A 20907-nucleotide genomic window follows, 5' to 3' on the forward strand; every position below is an offset into this window, starting at 1 on the left:
AACAATGCACCCTAACACAGAACTGGGGTAATCTGACAGTCCTAAAAACTGGTTTTGTCATATGCTACTGACTTTTTAGAAGGAAACACCTCACTTTTAAATGCCATGATGATGATGTTCATTAAACAAAAGTCTATCTCAAAAAGGTCATTTCAAATATCCTTTGAAGCCTGGACAGAAGTGATTAAAAAGGACTTCACTGCTTGCCAGTCAACCACAGCAGGAGGCAGAAGGAAAACTGAAATTACTGTTAAAAGGAAAGGAGCACTGGGTGTTGGGCATTAAGAAGGGCACTTGATGGAATGAGCGCTTGGTGTTATATGCAACTGAGGAATCACTAAATTCTACCTCTGAAACTAATATTATACTATATGTTAATTAAATAGAATTTAAATTTTAAAAAAGTAAAGGAGCACTGATTGTAAATCCCACCTTATATGTTGTGGCAAATATTATTTCTACCCACTTAAAAAAAAAAAAACACTCCTTTGCTCAAAACGTGTGAGTTCAGAAGAGTGGTCCCTTAAATATCTGGAATAGTTTGCAAAGCCCTGTATGAATGCATCTAGTCCCAAGGTCCCTGGAGGTCACAAAGCATTCCCAACTCCTTGTCACAGTGACCTGTATACCCAAGAGTCTGGGCCTCGTCAAGAAATGAGGCAGAAGGCCCACCTCAGTGCAGAAAACCAAGAAACAAAGAGTCGTAAACTGTGTTCTTTTCTCCATGTAACAATATTTTCATTGTCAAAAGCTTGGTTTTATGATCCACCTTGAAAACTGACAGCCCAAGTCTGCTTTCTGGTTGTGTTATCACACTGAAACATCCATGACTCACTGACCAAAAATGCCACCACAGGCCCAGAAAACACCTCCTCCTACTCCACCAGCAGCACCTTGCTGAGGAAACAATCTCCCTGAAGAAATGATCATCACCCCTTCTGTTAAAATGCACTTAATTTTTTACCTTGCAAATGTATAACATGTGTATATCATAGACAATTTAAAGATATCTGAGTTTCCAACACAAAGAGAAAATACAGTAAGGTACTGTTGTCCATTCTTTTGCTTTTTTTTTAATAAAGTATGCATGCATGCATAAGTATAGGTATGTACATATAATCATAAACATCTTTAAAGAAATAAAAAGTAAGTATTATATAATAAATTCTTCTTAATATACCAGGATTCTAGACTTCATGAAAAAATTGTTCCCTCCCAAGAGTTTGGGCAATATCCTTCATTATCATGGCCAATATGTAGCAGTTATTATAGCCATAGTGATACTAGGAGGATTTAAGTCACAGAAGTATTCATTCTTATTTTTTTTTTAAGATTTTATTTATTTGAGAAAGAGAGAATGAGAGACAGAGAGCACAAGAGGGAAGAGGGTCAGAGGGAGAAGCAGACTCCTCACTGAGCAGGGAGCCCGATGTGGGACTCGATCCCGGGACTCCAGGATCATGACCTGAGCCGAAGGCAGTCGCTTAACCAACTGAGCCACCCAGGCACCCAGAAGTATTCATTCTTAACTCTTCATAGCCAATACAGGGTTTTACCTAGTAAGCACTGAACAGCAGTGAACTCACCTGTTAAGACAGGATTATAAAACTTGCCGAAAACTTTGCCATCAGATTAAATGAGACAATGTATGTCAGCTCCTTGACACAAAAAAACACTCAGTCCATGGGAGCCCTTATGAAAAGCACTAGATTTCTGGTTAAGAGCTCAGGTTTTGCAATCCAAGGCCCTGTGACTCACCATTGTATGACCTTAAACAAGTTCTGAGACTCTACCTCCTCATCTTGAAAATGGGGTTAATAATACCAGCTTCATGGGCACCTGGGTAGCTCAGTTGGTTAAGCGACTGCCTTCAGCTCAGGTCATGATCCTGGAATCCCAGGATCGAGTCCCGCATCGGGCTCCCTGCTCAGCAGGGAGTCTGCTTCTCCCTCTGACCCTCCCCCCTCTCATGTGCTCTCTCTCTCAAATAAATAAATAAAATCTTTAAAAAATAATAATAATAATACCAGCTCCACAAGTTGTGAGTCAAGTTTAAGATAAAGTATCACATGGGAAACACTTAGCTATATCTCCTGAAACTCAATATAGCAGCCACAAGACACTCAGTAGACATTTGGGCAAGATAATTAAATTAAGAAGTCCAAGACCAAGAGCTCATGAGATTATGGGTCCCACCTTGTTCAGAACCTTGCACATGATAGATGCTCAATAAAATATTATCAAATGACACCTCATTCACTTAGACAAGTTGAGGGAAGAGTCTGTCTGAAGTACAGCAGATTGAAGCATTTCTAAGTAGATGCAGTAACTCGTAAAATAATCCAGCAGTGTCTGTAACCCCATAAATACCATTCCCTTTCTCAAGGAAAGCCAAGTTGCTTGAGTGTGGATTCAAAAAGGACCACCTTTATTCAAAACATAAAATCTTAACATTATCAGAGTAATCACCTTAGCAACATTAGCCTTCAATTATATGAGATATAAATGGACATTTCATACAGCTTGCATGCTTTATCTTCAAAGGAACTAAATATGTATTTCTTTTTATCTTCTTTCCTTCCTTTACTTATCTGCTTTTAAACAATAGAAGGACGATGAAGTCCAATTAAGATTTTATGTGGAATTATTGTCAACCAGTGATAATGAAATCACTGAGCATTCATGGTAGTATAAATCAGTTAGTTCTCTATCATATATCCATATACCCAATGAAGTGCTGGCTAGATAAAGGCAGGCATCATATCCAGCAATAGTAGTCATTCAAAAATTGTGTGTTGAATGAAAAAATGCACGAAACCTACAGGGCAGGGATCTTCAATGTGAAATTCTTGGAAATGCTTCAGAGCATCTGTAAACTGCCTAAAATTATATACATGATTGCAAGTGAATATAAATGTATGTGTGCCAAGGTAAATTTTTCTAATGAATGAGCCTATAGATTGCATGAAGTTCTCTTCTATACTGATTACATTTTAAAAACAAAAACAAGGGATGCTTCAGTAGCTGAGTCAGTTAAAGGTCCAATTCCTGATTTTGGATCAGGTCATGATCTCAGGGTCATGAGATCAAGCCCCACATCAGCTCCACACTCAGTGGGGAGTCTGCTTCAGATTCTTTCCCTCTGCTCCTCCCGCCCTCCCCACTCTCTCACTCTCTCTATCTCAAATAAATAAATCTTTAAAAAATAAAAACAAAAATGTTATGGACCTTTGCTATGGAGCTGTGACTAACCTAACCTACATATGTTGCCCCTTGCCATTATGAACACAAACCCCTACATATTTGTTAATAGGTTCTCAAGTGTTTATTTTTAAACAAGTAGAACTCTTCCCAGATCTATTTGGAACAGAAATGAGTATAAAAGCAAGCATTATATGCCACTGTCATATAACACATCTTCCAGAAAACATGCAAAAGAGTTGCCATGCCAGCAGTTTGGAAATCACGCTGGGCTGGGGAAAAGTGGACCTGCCAGAAAACCGAAGGAAGTCTCTTAATATGGGGACAGAACAAAATAGATGGCACTTCCACATTTTCTTCATTTCTCTGTATCATTCTAAGACATAAAAAACTAACCCAATTAAAATATAAAAGTCTTGGCTTGGTAAATGCAGACACACAAGTTCAAAGGAGACCGACAGAGGCATAACGCACAGAATGCATGGTAAGAAAAGAAGTGAGGTAGAGGATTCCCCAAACACCCCTGATATACAATAGTAATAATAATAACAACAGCAATGATGATAGCACAATTTACAACTGGAACCCCTCCCTGGAGTCAAAGCACTTTTCACATAGATGCATCAGGCTGGCAAAGTGACTGACATTTCATAGATCAAGACATGGAGGCTCAGACAGGTTTAAGTCTTATTCATACTGCAGTTATGAAATGGGGAGGCAAAGGCATGTCCATACATCTCCCACTTCTAAATGCTATGTTCTTCATACATTTTACTTCAGATCATAGAACAATAGCTAGGCCTTTCTTCTTCCTAATTTCTGGATATGTTGGTAATTATTCACTGAAATCCAGAAAAATCAAGAACCTAAAAAAGCCAATTCATGATTATCTCTATTGCCACGGAATTAATGTGTTGGTGGATGGGGTAAGTTTGTACGTAGAAAACATCAAGGAAGTAGCAAAATAAGAAACTTGGCCTCGGGGTCCTTTGAAGCTATTTTAAAAAGTAAAATGTTATGTTAAGCGCTATGTGGTATATCTCTGTATATGTGTAATTATTATTCCATTGATTTATTGCACACATGTCAAAAAGCGTCTGGGCATTTGTACAAGTTAAAACAAACCAATCCAGGAGCCAAGCCACATAGCCACAAACCCAGACAACTTACCTCCCACCCCTCGTCCCACCCTTCATCCTACTACCTCCTAAACGCAAATCTCCTGGTAGCAAAAGCCTTCCTTGCACAGATGAACCTTTAAGCCAGTGGCATCTGTCCTTTATACCATATTCTAAGAGTAGCCAAAATCCAGTTGATGGTACAGATTTTCCAGATAAACCAACATGCTCTTCCCATTCTAGGGACGGCCCTCCAGTTTTGGCAAGAGCTTTCAGGAATGACTCAGGAATCTAACCGGAAGGAACTATCACTTATAACCTCCTCCAGAATGAGCACCGTATCTTTCATATGAGTGTAAACTCAGGTCTTTCACTGTAGGGGATGACAAAACATAACATATCTCATTCACTGACTCACCCACTAACCCACAACATGTTAGGTAGGGAGACTCTTATTTCTGTTTCTCAAAGAAGTGGGAAAATCACTTTAATGTACTTTACCTGCTGCCAAAAATCCTTTGCTTATGATCCAACAATTAGAGCTAATTTCAACCTCAATTGCTTCCCCTAAGAGATAGACATCATTAGGTAACATTCTCCATTTCCATTTACAAAGATTTTAAAAGAAGAAAAAAAGGCAAAAGAAATTGCCTTGGATGTTTCCAGCTGATAAAATCATTAATCTCCCACTCCCAACTTCAAAGCAGGAAACTAGAAAATCCTCTCACTTTCTCTGCACACACAGAATAATTTTTTCTACTTCAAAGCACCATCTCTTTATTGGGTCATTTTAATTATTGAACATGGGACGGAAGCTATCCACATAATGCTACCACTGTCTTTTTCATGAAAAATGTATAGGTCTGATTTGGACTACATTAATTTGAGAAGAGTAAAATACAGGGGAGAGTATAAGGAAAGGGAAAGAGGCCAGGGGATACAGTACTCATCAGCGTAAGGTAATGACAGGAAGGTAATAAGCTTTTTTGAGCTGACTTTTCTTTCTTGCTTGCTAGAAAGGAACCATCAAGAAGCCCAATTCCCAGTTCAAGCAATACCACAGCAGATTGCCTTGCCTCTCAAATTTCCTTCTACCTAATACACAGCAACAGAATTACACTAACTTTATTAGTAATGCAGGTATTATTGCCAACCCAAGACAACTGTGTGTTGTGAATAACCACTGAAAATAAACTTAAACCTTGTTCTACAACAGGGGTCAGCAAACGATCTGGCCCTGTTCAGAGTACGACTGCTAGAGAGAGGACATTTCAATTCCCACTCAACCCTCTTCCCACAAAATCACAATGCCATGGCTTGGCAAACTTTCTCTGTAAAGGGCCAGAGAGCAAATATTTTCAGCTTTAAGGGCCAGATGGTCTCTATCGCTATTAAATTCTGCTGCTGCTGCCCAAAAGCAGCCAAAGACAATACATTGATGACAGGGTGTGGCTGTGTTCTAATAAAACTTTATTTATAAAGACAGGCAGTAAGCAGGATTTGTCCCATAAGCCATAGTTTTTAATCCCTATTTAGACAAGTGCTAGACAGCAGAAATGTTCTATAGCTTGCTTTCTCATACACTAGTCACTAGCCACATGTGACTATTAAATACTTGAAATATGGCTAGTGTGACTAAGAAACTACACTTTAAATTTTACTGAATTTTAGTTAAATTTGATTGGCCATATGTGGCTAGTGGCTACAGTATCAGCACTGTTCTACATACTATTCACTGCAGCCTCTTCAAAAAGAGATACAAGCTGTCATCCAATTTATGGCATAGTTCAAATTTTTGCTGTGCAAAATAAAATATTCATGCTTCCAAATTCACAATGAAACTATACAGAACTGAACATGGTATTTCTTAAATGTGAGATATCTACATCGAGGCCAAAGTGATCATTTTGGTTTGCAGTGATCTAATAACTGCCTATGAGCCAGTGTCAAGTGCATAGAGGCTGAGTCACATTCATGCCAAGACCCACCCAATCGGGAAGTTGTTTCCTTTCACCTCTGGACACTCTGCTGCACCTTGACTGAGGGAATAGGCCTACTCAATGGCCCCATTAACTCCAAGGAAAATCTAAACCTCCCCACAGACCCAAAAACATATACAAAGACATGGCTTAAAGAGCACAAGAGAAAACATGTAACTCAACTAGACTGCTTTCTCCTATGGTAACCCACATAACATACTACCTTAACACAAAAAATCAGGGAGATTCACCACATTCTTTGCTATTGTCCACATGCAATAATTTATTTTCTGGCAACTGTTTTACTTACATCACTAGTTTGTGTTTTGCCTTTCTTGGCACACTCAAAGATACAATCCAATGACGAAAAGCAAGGAAATAGGATAGTAACATGTATTTGGTTTTCTTTTAAGTATGAATAAGAAGAAATAAACCAACATTTCTTTTAAGAAACTCATACAATATCAACTTTCTTCAATGGGTAAAAGAATCTTGAAAATTGAGGATACTCTTTAGGTAGTAAGAAAGCCCTGGAGTCACAGAGAGGGACTTATACAGATACACAGCAAGTAAGGTAGATGACATTCCGACTTTTTTATGATTTTTGATAATACCATTCTAGATCCAACCATTTATTTATGGTTCCCAAATCTAAAAAACTCTGAAAATGAAAAAAAAAAATTCCAGTGTGCAACAAACTCTTTTGGTGGCACAACCTGACATGAACTAATAGGATGCTACTTATACAGTCTTTATTTATCCTACTTTAGTGTGAGGAATTTTTTTTCTGCACAAATAGTCATGTATTTGTTACAGGGTATTGCTGTACACACACTGGGAGTGTTATGCAATCTGTGATATGGGTCTTACCTTTCCAAAGTCCCTGGAATATCTGATATCCAAAACACATCTGGCCCCAAGGGTTTGGATAAGGGGTCTTCTAAAGAAAGCTGTCCAGGTAGGATATTTTCTATCGACTCAACGTCTGCTGCCTGGAATCGTGAAACAGTGCCTTACCTCGGTCTGAAGGATGGCAGCCCTCTGTTCTTTGGCAGTAAGCGACTCTTTAAGCACTTCAATGTGTTGCTTGCAATCTGAATTTTGATTGCTAAGGGTTTCAAGCTTTGTTTGTAAGGCAAGAAGTTCTGACTCCTTCTTTGAAAGCTCCTGCTTCAGTTGATCAATCTGTGAAACAACAACATTGCAAGAAATTAGAAGCCACAGTTTCTACTCTTTACGTTTGAGAACTGCTGATTTCTTTTAATTTTCAATAGCCAATGATCATTAATCCAACAAGGCAAGCCATGAGTTTGCTTAAAAAGATGGCCTTGGAAGTTCTTATGGGTCTGGGAAGGCTCTATAAAGGGGGCCAAGAGTATAGAAAACAGGTAAGCTCAGCAAACTGACCTTCCACCCCACTGAGAACCAAAGTTCACAATGGAATGAAGGCTTCCTAGCCAGACCTACTCCTCATCCATGAAACAACATAGACTATTCACCATGATCCTAAGAAAGGTCAACAGGTTGCTAATAAAGGTAATTAATCCAAGACATACCCTGGTCCTTCTCTGCTACTCCACAGTGGAAATGATCATTCAAGGCAATCATTTGATGAAAAAAGAATCCTCACCCCCACCCAAAAAAAGTAAGCATTAATGGTTTTTTGTTTATATTACATACTGAGAAGACACAAAAAACATAAAGTTATGTAAAGTATAAGGAAAAATAATATAAGAAACATCCATCATTCGAGTCACCAAAAAAGATCATTAGAATTATCTATGTCCCAACCATTTCTATCTCCTCTCCCCCTTCAGAAATAATTACCACCCTAAATTGTGTGTTTGTCATTTCCTTGCTTGTTTTTACATATATTTTTTGCATTTCAACTTTATTTGTTCTGTGTATTTTTTTTAGTACTTTGCTTTTTTCTACTCAATCTTATGTCCTGAAGATTAAATCATGTTATTGTACATCCAATTTATTCATTTTCACTGAAGTACAGAATTCCATTGTAAGACTCCACCACAATTTACTTGCCCATTCTGCTATTAATAGACATTTTGGTTTGTTTCCAGGTTTTTTGCTAGAACAAAAAGTGCTATTCTGGACATTCCTATATTTATCACCTGGTACACACAGCAAAAATGATCTAGGAGTTAAATTGCTGGACTACATAGTATGCACATCTTTAACTTTACTAGGTAACACCAAAATGTTTACCAGTGCTGTTATACTCATTTTCAGGGTCACAAGCAGTGTGTAAGTATGCCAATCACTCCACATCTTTGCCAATATCTCATGTCACCAGACTTCCACATTTTTACCAGCCTGATAGTTGTGATAGATGATCTCCAAAGATGCCTGCCACCAAGTTTTTCCTACTTGTACACACACGCTGTATTCACAACTAGAGGTGGAGTCTGTTTACCCTCCTCTTGAACCTGGGCTAAACTGTGACTAGCTTCAACTAGTAAATGCAGCCAAAGTGTCAGTTCTGGCCCTTGTGTGTAGGAGGACAGGCACATTTAGCCTCCTCCAGCTGGAAGCCGGCCACCATGTTAGAAGTCCAACCACCTTCTGACCATCATACTGTGAAGAAGCCCATATCAGCCACATGGACAGGCCATGCAGAAAGACAGAGGCCTAAAAGAAACTGTGGCTCCTTCATCTTGTTCCTGGGCTTAAAGGGAAGAATTTCAATGTTTCATCATTAAGTTTGATGTTTGCTTTAGCTTTTTATAGGAACTCTTAAGTTTCAGAAAGTTCCCTTTTATTACAACTTTGCCAAGAGTTGTTTTTTTTTAATCATTAAGGAATGTTTAATATTAATAAACATTTTTTCTGCTTCTCATGATTTATCACACTTTCACCTTTAATATGTTATTGTAATGAATTACATTAATGGATTTTTAAAATGCTCAGCTCTCCTTAACGACTATGAAAAACCCCACTTAGTCATGGTGTATTATATTTTTTATATGTTACTGGATTCAGCTTACTAATATTTTGTCAGGATCTTTCATCTATGTTTATGGATAAGACTGGTTTGTAATTTTCCCATTTGATGCTGTCCTTGTTGGGTTTTATTACCAATTTTGCCTTCTAAACGGAGTGCTCACTCTTTTAATGTGTTCCAAAATGGTTTGTGTAAAACTGAAATTTTCTTCCCATTAACATTCATTAGAAATCACCAGTAAAACCATCTACAGCTGGTATTTTCTTTCTCCAAAGACTGTTACTTACTTCATCTATCTAATGGTTATAGGAATAGTCGTGTTTCTAATTATTTCAGTCAATTTTGGTAAGTTTTTTTCTCCTAAGAATTTTTCATTTTATCTAAATATTCACCTTTACTGAGCAGGAAATTTTCATAAAACCCATTTATCTTTCAATACCTATGGCATCTATGACTGTCTTCTATTCATTTCTAATATTCTTTAATTTTATTCTCTTTTCCTTGATGAGGTTCAGCAGAGGCATGTCATGTTCAATAATCTCTTCAAAGAGCCAATTTTGGCTATGTTGATCATCTAACATTCTTATTTTCTTTCTTTTTTAAAGATTTTATTTATTTACCTGAGAGACAGAGAGCGTGAGAGAGAGAGATCACAAGCAGGGAGGAGGAGCAAAGGGAGCCTGATGTGGGGCTCGATCCCAGGACCCTGGGATCACGACCTGAGCCGAAGGCAGATGCTTACAGACTGAGCCATCCAGGTGTCCCAAACACTCCTATTTTCTATTTCATTAATTTGTGCTCTTATTTTTAAAATTATCTCCTTCCTACTACTTTCTTTGGGTTTATTCTATTTTCTTTTCCTAACTTTGTAACTTGGATACTTATCTCACTAATTTTCACTCTTTTTTCTTTCCATATGTCTTAAGACTATAAATGTCCCTGTCAGTATCATTTTAGCTTGATGCCACTAGTTTGATATGTAGTATTGACATTATTGTTCCATCGTAAACATTTTCTGATTTCCATTATTATCTATTCTTCAACTCACAAATAATTTAGAAGTATGCTTCTTACTCTACAAATACATGGATGTTTCCTAGCTATCTTTGTGTTTTTTCTTGCTTGTTTGCTTTGTGAATAGAGAATAAGGTCTGTTTGATACTAATTATTTGAAATTGGTATCTTGCTTTATGACAGAGTATGTGATCAGTTATCATAAATGTACTTTGTGTACTGTGTGCTAGAAAAGAATTTGTATCCAAAAATTATTGAGTGCAATAGTCTATATTTATTGGCTTGAAAATGGTTTCCTTGCCATAAAGTCTACGACAGCTTTCTCACAGTTAATATTTGGCCGGTGTGTCTTCTTTCACTTTCAATGTATCATTAACTTTATGTTGTAGATGTCTCTTGTAAATAGCATATACCTAGATTCTTTTACCCTGTCTGATAAAATTAAATGGAGCATTTATTATCATTACAGATATATGTGATTCTATTTCAACCATCTTACTTGTGCTTTCTAAATACACTGCCATTTCTATTTCTTCTCTTTTCCTTCTTGCCTTTTGAATGGCTTTTTTTCCTATTCTATTTTTTTGCCTCTACTCATTTAAAAGTTATACCTTTATTTATATTTATTTTATGTTTATTTCATTCATTTCTAATCTTTAGGTTACTACCCTAGAAAGTATAGCATGCTTACATTTTTAATTTACCTAAGTCTAAAGTCAATCTATGCTTACATTCTTTCTGAATAATAGAAGGATCTTGAGACACTTCAAGTTCAGCCACCATCCCCTTGACATACACATTATTGTCATGTATTTCATTTCTTCCCTGTTTTGTTTTTAACTCATCATTACTTTTTTACAGTCCATGTTTGTTTAGATTTACCCCCACATTTGTCACAAGCTTTGTTTGTTATTCATTCCTGCATCTCAGATATTGTCAGAAATCTCCTTTTGCCTAAAAAGAATCATTTAAATTTCTTTTAGTAGGATTTTGTTGGTGGCAAACTCAATTTTTGTCTAAAACTATCTCAACTTCATTTTTTTTTAAATATTGTTGCTCAGTATTAAAATTAATTTTCTAGGTTAAGAGATATTTTTCTCAGCCATCTTCTGGCTAACAGAAGCTATTAAGAAGTCAAGCTATCACTCCAAATTCATTCCTTTATAGGTAATGGGACTTTTTTCCATTAGCTGCCTTTTTAAATAGCTTTATTGAAATATAATTTATATGACATACAATTCAACTGCTTAAAGAGTAAAGCAGAAATCACTCTCCATATTCTCCATCCTCTACCCCCAGCCCTAGGCAACTAATAATCTACTTTCTATCTAGTCTAGGAATTTTATATAAATGGAATCTTATACATACTTTGTGACTGGCTTCTCTCACATAGCACAATGTTTCAAGGTTCATCCATGTTGTAGTATCTATCTGTACATCATTCCTTTTTATTGTTGAGTAATACTACACTGAATGCATATGCCACATTTTGTCTATCCACTCATTAGCTGAGGGACACTCAGGTTGTTTCCATGTTCTGGCTATTATGAATAATGCTCCTAAGAACATTCATATGCAAATCTGTGTGGACATAACATTTTTATTTCTCTTGGGTATATATATAGGTGTGGAATTGCTAGGCCATATGACAGGTTGTCCAAAATGACTGTACCATTTTATATTCCCACTAGCAATATATGAGGGTTCTAATTTCTTCATACTCTCACCAACACTTGTTAGTATGTCTTTTTAATTATTGCCATTCCAGTGGGTATGAAGTAATATCTCATTGTGGTTTTGATTTCTCTAATGACTAATGATATTAAGCATCTTTTCATATACTCATTATCCATTCCTATATCTTCTTCAGACAGATGTTCTAACTGCCTTTTAAAACTTTTGCTTTGCCTCTGAGATTTGATGGCTTTACTCCCATGTAAACGTACAGATTTCTTTTTATTTATCCTCTTTGGGGTACTCTGAGCTTCCTGAGTTTATGGACTGGTACCTGCAGCAGATTTGGAAAATTCTCAGCTTTCCGCTCTTCAACTATGGCTTCAGTGTAGTGACTCTGTCCCCACTCCCCATCTCTCTTTCCCTCTGGAACTCTGATTAGACATATGTCACACCTTCTTATTCTGTCTTCTATGTATCTTAATTTATCTTTCATGCATTTCATCTTTTTATCTTTTATTTACTTTATTCTATTCTGTTTTCTAGTTCATTATATGTCTTTTCTGCTATGATCACCCTGCAGTTAAACCTAGTCATTAAACTTAAATTTCCATTTTTATATTTTCCCATTTCTAGACATTTTTTTGGTTGTCTTTATTTTTTTTAATTTTATTTTATTATGTTATGTTAATCACCATACATTACAACATTAGTTTTTGATTAGTTTAGTGTTCCACGATTCATTGTTTGTGTATAACACCCAGTGCTCCATGCAGTACGTGCCCTCTTTAATACCCATCACCAGGATAACCCATCCCCCCACCCCCCTCCCCTCTAGAACCCTCAGTTTGTTTCTCAGAGTCCATAGTCTCTCATGGTTCATCTCCCCCCTTCGATTTCCCCCTCTTCATTTTTCCCTTCCTACTATCTTCTTTTTTTTTTTATCATATAATGTATTATTTGTTTCAGAGGTACAGGTCTGTGATTCATCAGTATTACACAATTCACCGCGCTCACCATAGCACATACCCTCCCCAGTGTCCATCACCCAGCCACCCCATCCCTCCCACCCCACCCCCCACTCCAGCAACCCTCAATTTCTTTCCTGAGATTAAGAATTCCTCCTATCAGTGAGATCTTTTTGGTTCTCTTTAAATGTGCTTGGCATTTTTATAGTTTCTTGACCTTTATTCATATTTTCAATCCCCTGTTTTATTTATTTAAACATATTAAACATACTTATTTCATAGTGTTTGTCTTGAAATTCCCACTTCTGAAGTCCTTGCCTCAGTGCTGTTTGTTCTTTCTACCAGCTATCAATTATGGTAGCTTGATTTCTTTCAAATTTTGTGATTTAAAAAAATTTTTTTCTGTGTGCTCATGTTTTTTGGAACTTTATCTGGAGAAAAACTTTGAGGTCTAAGTTGAATATGTGGCCCTTCAGAGCATTTGTCTCTGCCAGTACCTGGGGCACTATCACCCAAGGACCCCTTTAAACTCCACTCTCTACTTGAAGTTTTTAGATCACCTTACACTGCACATCTGTGCAAGAGCCACCTGCGCTTACGGATTCTCAAAGCTAGGTTTTCTTACCTTTCACTTGGCTCAAAGTTTTAAAATAGATAATTTTTCCTGGATTCCCCTAGTCTAGGGGAGAGGAAAGTACAATGGGGAGGTTTTTAGTTTACCCTTGTACTAAGAGTGTGGCTCTCTGGGATCTCAGCTTAATGTGGTAGTGGTAGTGGAATTCCTGTTTGACTCTTCATCTTAAACAGACTCAGGCTTCTATCTCTTTCCTTCAATGTCCCCATGACCGTAGAAACTAATGCTCAAGTTCACCTGTCTAGAAAATGGCAACAAGAAGATAGAACCAGCACTCTATTAGCACTCCAGCCCCCTGCTTTGGCTTAGTTTTGGCCCTTGAGATTTTTTCTAACTTGACAGTTCCTAAGCACATTTTAAAATATATGTTTTGAAAATATATTTTATCCAGCATTTTTTGTTCTTTTCAACACTAAATCTAGCATAAACAAGAACCAAGCTACTGACAATAACTGCTGAGAATGAACAGAGTAGGATGCTTACAAAGAAACAGGACCCCCTTTTACAGAATTGTTCAGGTTGTGTAATTCACTAGAAAGGTTGAGATGGAATCCCATTTGCAGGATGAAGTCAGACTAGAGCAGGAGAGAAATAGGTTTCATCTTGCTTGCCAAATTTAAAGATTTGGTAGTGACTGGCAGTCTTGAGAAGGATTCTGAGTATGCTTAAAGATGCACTGAAAAAGAGTTGTGATTGATTATCAACATGCTCTGGGTATGTGTGAACAGATGGTGGCACTGATCAGGTATATGAAATCCATGAAACACATTTCTTTATAATTTAATGAATCATGAGTCTATGATCATTTTTACCTATAATAAAAGTAAGTTCTCTCTTTCCCTTTCTCCCTCTCTCTCCCTCTCTCTCTCACAAAAACAGAGTATAAATAAAAAGAGGGAAAATCTGGATTAGGATTAACTAAAATTATAAAAGAAATAAAATCTATTGTGATCAGCAAGATCAGCATTCTTCACACGGGGTATGGTTCTAAATCACATGCAGTTGTAGCTGCCAGCACAGTATACAGCTGATTCCACATATGAAACTGATTCATCTTAAAATAAAGCTAAAAAAAACTTTGGACTTTACATGCCTAAGCAAAGATGATGTTTATAGTATAAAAAAATGATTTGAGCTAAGTTCTACAAGTATCAGAGTAGAAATCTAGCGTGGGAATGGGGTATTGAGAGGGGAATTTGAATGAAATTAACTTGATCAACAGAATGGTATTTAAGAGGAAGGAAGAACATGACAAGTTCTACATACACCTACTTTATTCAATAAAAATAGATTGATAATGATAAAACTATTTCAGTCTATAAATATTAGACAGTTGCTTTAAATAGCTTTCAGACTATCACTGCCATGAGGTAAATTTTAAATAAATATTTTATGCAGACAATAACAGAAGAGGGCTTTTCTAAGGGGAATACAGTTACAGGGTAGAAAATCATATTCCATAAAAATATGCCTTTTGCTTCTTTTATAGCCATAAACTCAATAAAAATGGAAAGTGATGCAATTGAACATACATGAGAACTGAGGCTGGGGAAGGTCTGTCTCGATGATGGCAAGAAGAAAAGCCAATCGGAATTACATCACACGCTTTATATGAAGTCCATGTGGACATCAAGAACACTTCATCTCGTCTGAAAGTTCTTCCACCACTTACGTCTGTGACACAACCAACACCCTGAAAACACTCCCTTGCCAAGGAAAACAGCTTCTTTTTCACTGCAGATATGGCCCTCATGTCTAGAAAGTGATATGCTTATTATCATGCAGGTTGGGTTATGAGGTTTGTAATCCTTCAGAGGTTAATAAGAAAATGTGTTACAAATTCAGAATAAAAGAGGAGATCTAAGACAGCAGAGTGGCGTCTTTGGCAAACTCCTAAAACAGAGGGAGTGACTAATACAGAAGTACTGAGATTAGTAGATGAAAAATGTGTTACACTAGGAACAAAGCCTCATATAGAACAGGGGATGCCATCATTCTTTCCCTACAGAAAAACAATTATTTACGTGGCACATTCCATTCTTAAAGGCTTAACGGTGCTTCTGAAGGTAACTCATGGCCTCATAGATTGTGTCCGCACAGTCTGAGTCCTCTAAGTTTTCAGGTTTGAGTCTCAGTTCTCAGGGAGAACGTGTATGTGCCAAAGGGCTTCAAGATGCAGGGATTTCCATCCTGGCCAACTATGTCTGGTATCTGTGCCTTTGCACAAGTTGAGACTCTAAACTGTACTTTTACATTTTTGCAATTCACTTCCACCTTTGCAAACATGTTACATCATGGTTTTTCTATGACATCATATTTATAAAAGCAATTTGGGTCTTCACTTCTACTTAATTTAATCACAAAGCTTTCAAGAGGCCCTACCAGTCCTAGTCATCTGTTCAGCATCAAAATGGAGGCGCATGCCATTTCACATGGCTATTTAAAATACTTCCTTTCCCTTCAACCTACATGCTTTATCCATTTTAATAATTAATGCAAGCATCATTCCCTTTACATTCCACAACATTGTTTCTATATCAAATTTTCATTGAAACATTTAAAATTACCTATTTCAACATACTTTTATATCTAAAAATGAGTTTGTATACAAGAATTATTATTAGCTGCCTTTATTACCTACTTGGAGCAAATAATTACATATTGAGATTGACACTGATTTGAGGTCATGCCCTATTAATGAAGAGCAATCAAATGCTGAGTCAATTTTATCACCAATGGGTGATAAAAACAATTTTCGACTAAAATTTCCAAAAAAAAAAAGTCAAATGAGAATGTAAATATGTGGGGCGCCTGGGTGGCTCAGTCGTTAAGCGTCTGCCTTCGGCTCAGGTCATGATCTCCAGGTCCTGGGATCGAGCCCCGCATCAGGCTCCCTGCTCAGTGGGGAGTCTGCTTCTCCCTCTCCCTCCACCTTTCCCCACTGCTCCTACTCTCTCTCTCTCTCTCTGTATCTCTCTGTCTCAAATGAATAAATAAAAAATTCTTTAAAAAAAAAAGAGAATGTAAATATGTGTTTATCCAATTTTAGGAGCTTTTTTTTCATGACCAGGTTGAATTTTTTTATCTTTTTTTTTTTTTTATTTAAAGGTAGTAAACTTCCAAAGAATCATGATAGAACTCATTTTAGATCTCTATTAAGAAGTACTCAGATCGAAGAGCACCTCCAAGCCTCCTGCCTTTGCAAACAGTTATCACTCTGAAGGTGCCTCTCTAAAACACCAGGTAAAAAAGTTCTCTGGGCACTTTTAAAAGCTTTCTACATATTCATTACAAGCAGCAAGAAGAAGTAACAAAATTAGATGCAATTTCAGATCTGGTTCCCAGAGTTCCACTCCCCTCCTTATGCAGCATCTCAGAAGAATTTCTGAAATGTTCTACCAGGACTCTGCGTCTTTATAAACTGTTAAAACAACAGTTTCTAAAGTCAACTACGCCTGCATTCTTTGCTAGTTGGGATCCAAAGTCACTTTCTGATTTCCATTTCTATCACTGCCTCACTAAACCCTTGAGTTTCACAATTATGTTTCCATTTCCCCCAGGTAAGCTTCAGAGCCTCTTTCTTTCCTTTTTTGGAAAACCTGCCATTTCACCTAGACTGGAGTTCTTCCCACTTCCTCCTCTGTGTGGAGTTGGGGTGGGATGGTATTTTTACTTATCCTTCTAGGTTTGCTCAGTCACTGATTTGAGTTTGCATTCTTCACCAGACCTATCATTGCTATTTTGCCAATTTGGTTATTTAGACAAAAAACACTGACTAAACTTAAACTACTTGCATTACTCCAGCCAGAAGTGAACTCCCATCTCATCAAATAATCAGGGTAATTTTTCTAGGACATTTCTTACTTTCCCAACTAAGTGGTCAGTATTGGCTTTGAAGTGAGAAACATTTTGAATATGCACTACTTTTAGAGCCCCTCGGTAGCTAGGTCAGTGTCATGTGCTAAAAACAAGGTTTAGTAAGTCTATGGGAACCACAGGCTCAAAAATCCACCACCGAAAGCTTTATCCACACAGCTCTGTGTAAATGAAAGAGTTCAAGAGACTGTAATAATGACACCAAACAATTGTTCTGTCAATGTGTATAATCAACTATTGCAAAAATTAACCCTTCAGGTGTCTGTGATGATGTTGACAAGCAACATATTCATATAAATCTTGTAGAAAAGTTATCCAGGGGCACCTGGGAGGTTCAGTCCATTAAGTGTCTGCCTTTGGCTCAGGTCCTGATCCCAGGGTCCTGAGATCAAGTCCCGCATCCTTGCTCCTTGCTTACCAGGGAACCTGCTTCTCCCTCTGCCTGCCACTCCCCCTGCTTGTTCTCTCTCTCTGTGTCAAATAAATAAAATCTTAAAAAAAAAAAAAAGTTATCCAAATAGGCCACAATAGACCATGAGTTATGCTAATAATCCAATTTTAGAGAATATCAATCCATGCCTCTAAAATTTAATAAATTCCATGACAAGTGATTCACCCAACTGCAATCAGTTCACATAGCCTCTGGGATTCCACAAAGCACAAAACACAAGCACTCACGACTAAATGCTTAGCAATAGCTTATGTCTTAATAGACCTGCTCGACCATACCCACGCTCCCCTCTCAAAGTAGAAATAAGAAAAATAAGCAATTGAAGTAATGATATGAAGTATAAACAATGAATGTTAAGAGTTAATCCAATAAGGGGCGCCTGGGTGGCTCAGTCCTTAAGCGTCTGCCTTCGGCTCAGGTCATGATCCCAGCCTGGGATCAGGCCCCGCATCGGGCTCCCTGCTCCGCAGGAAGCCTGCTTCTCCCTCTTTCTCTCCCCCTGCTTGTGTTCCCTCTCTCGCTGTGTCTCTCTCTGTCAAATAAATAAATAAAATCTTTAAAAAAAAAAAAAAGAGTTAATCCAATAAGAACATTCTTTCAATGGAGAAAATACAAAAAACTAACTCTTACTAATACTTTTTAACGATCTTTTATCAATCTATAAGGGATTTCTGCATATTATAAAATCTTATTTTTATTTATATTCTTAGAAATCCATTTTCCCCATTAGTCAAGTGAAATATGACATTATTTATTATTATTAATATTATTATTTGGTTATACTTCTTCAATAATAATGGGGATAATTATTAGCTACTTTTTTGAGCCAAGCATTTTAATTACATTATTTCATTTAAGCCTGTGAGTCTCCCTCTAAGGTTTGTGGTGTTGCCCCATTTTATAGAAGAGCAAAGTGGTTGAGTGACATAAGTTACTCCTCAAGATCATGCAACTAGCAAAGGCAGGCTAGAGATCTGCCAGAGTCCACTTTATGTGTCAGCCTACACTCTTTCTGCCTTACTCCATTTCTCTCCTCAAACATCCTTCTGACCTGACCACTTATGGAACCCTTAAAAGTAACCAGATATTAAAAGTTAAAACCAACTCAAGGACCAATGGTCTCTCAGATACCTATGGATAATAAAGGCCTGCTTGCTGAAGACCATATACATGTTTTATTTACCTAAACAAATTTCATGGCATTTTTAGTTGTAAAAGTGCCTTGAACTATCTCCCACTGTTGAATGATAGGATGGGGAGGAAAAATTTAAGCCAAAACAATAATTTTGCCCAGATGTTATGAGTTCACGCTTATCTTCATAGCTTCAATCCCAGAGAGAATGGTCATTGTTTAGTCAACAGGCCACCCTACACTGGGCTTGCTATACCCTAGCTCAACTCTCCGAGAGGAAAGGACTGCAAAAAAGAAACTGGAAGAGAGGGCTGAACAGGGAAGCCCATTCTGCGTTTTGTGGAACTCCTTGAAAGGAAAGGGTTACATTCAAATCCACTAGACATTCTCCTCAGATCTCCCTCCACTCCTTCATCTAAACTTTTTGTCATAATCTCAACATCAACTTACAAATGTAAAGTTGGCAGAAGTAAGCAAAATTTTTGTTTTTTCTGTAGAGAAATGCACATACATGCAACACACATACATGGTGAAGTAGATGCTACATATTATTTCCTCTCTATAATTTGCAAATTCTCTGCAATGACTATGCAAATATTTCACAATGATAAAAATCATACCATCATTTAAACATTTTTTGTCTCCACTTCCACTGGTTCTTCATAGAAGTTTGCATTACTCTTAACTCTGCTGCATTTTATAAGGCAATAAACAAAAGTAAAACTTAGAATAAGACCAGGGGTGTTTAAGAGTACATGGTAGAAAAAAGAAAAAAAATTTTAATTGGTGTGGTTATTATTTCAGAAGCAAAACAGTTTAAATCCAGGGATAAATAAAAGCATCTCAAAGTCTCAAAAGACCTACTTGGGGCTATTCATAAATTTAATAATTAAGCATGTATAAAAATAATAGATATTTAGGCGTTCAGTTCATTTGTAGCCCAAAGTTTAATTTTGAAAAGTAACAAACCAAATTCTTTAAAACTGGCAATACCAATATAAATTAATGGAACAGGTTACTATAATTATATTTTATAAATATTGCATAATTATATTTTATAAATATTTACAAATATTTACAAATATTGCAAAATTATATTTTATAAACAGATACCAATAATAATAATAACACTACTGGGTGGCTCAGTCCATTAAGCATCTGCCTTTGGCTCAGGTCGTGATCTTAGAGCCCTGGGATCGAGCCCCTTGTCAGTCTCCTTGCTCAGCAGGGTGTCTGCTTCTCCCTCTCCCTGTGCTACTCCCCCCACTCATGCTCTCTCTGTCCTCTCTCAAATAAATAAATTCTTTAAAAATAATAATAATATAAAAATAATAACACTATCAATAACAATGCCTGACATTTATTGAATGCTTTCTAGAGATCAGCCAGGGGCTAAGTGCTTTAAATGCATAATTTCTTGGAATTGTCAAAGCAACCCAATGAAGAAGGTACTTTCCTTTCTCCCATGCCTATTTCATGGATGAAAAAACCGAGGCTTAAAGAAGCTGAACAATTTAAGCAAACAGTAGTATTGGAATGCAAAGTCAGTTCTACCTTAAACACTATGCTAAAACCAAAATGTCTTCATACCGTTGAAATCAGTTAAATTGGCTTCCAAGATCAACACCTTTGGAGACAGTCATCTTCTTAGGGATGGGCCAAAATTTGGCAATGATAGAAATGTCACAAAATAGCAATCTTATGAAAACTCGGGAAATTTGGAAGACAGTATTACAAGTAAATGTTAATTCCCAAGACACCAAACTTACTCATTAGAAAATCTTGAACACCTTAATAAGTAGAAATTTGACCAAAGATGTTCCCTGATCTCTTTTTGGAATCTAGGATTCTGAATGAAAAAAATCTTTTGTGTTCTTCTTCATTGTTCATATATTTCATGA

The 20907-nt window shown here is 36.9% G+C and overlaps 1 protein-coding gene across 1 annotated transcript in view; it reads right to left on the bottom strand.

Annotated features, from left to right (window-relative positions):
* ERC2 (ELKS/RAB6-interacting/CAST family member 2) overlaps window positions 1-20907 on the bottom strand; it is a 959419-nt gene that overhangs the window by 615082 nt on the left and 323430 nt on the right. Inside the window, exon 7 of the mRNA XM_032412144.1 lies at window positions 7316-7483. Coding sequence (XP_032268035.1) covers window positions 7316-7483 — 168 coding nt within the window. The remainder of the gene's footprint in view (window positions 1-7315; window positions 7484-20907) is intronic.

This window comes from Phoca vitulina, unplaced genomic scaffold, assembly GCF_004348235.1.
Source record: "Phoca vitulina isolate PV1807 unplaced genomic scaffold, GSC_HSeal_1.0 scaffold13, whole genome shotgun sequence".
NCBI classification, from domain to species: Eukaryota; Metazoa; Chordata; class Mammalia; order Carnivora; family Phocidae; genus Phoca; species Phoca vitulina.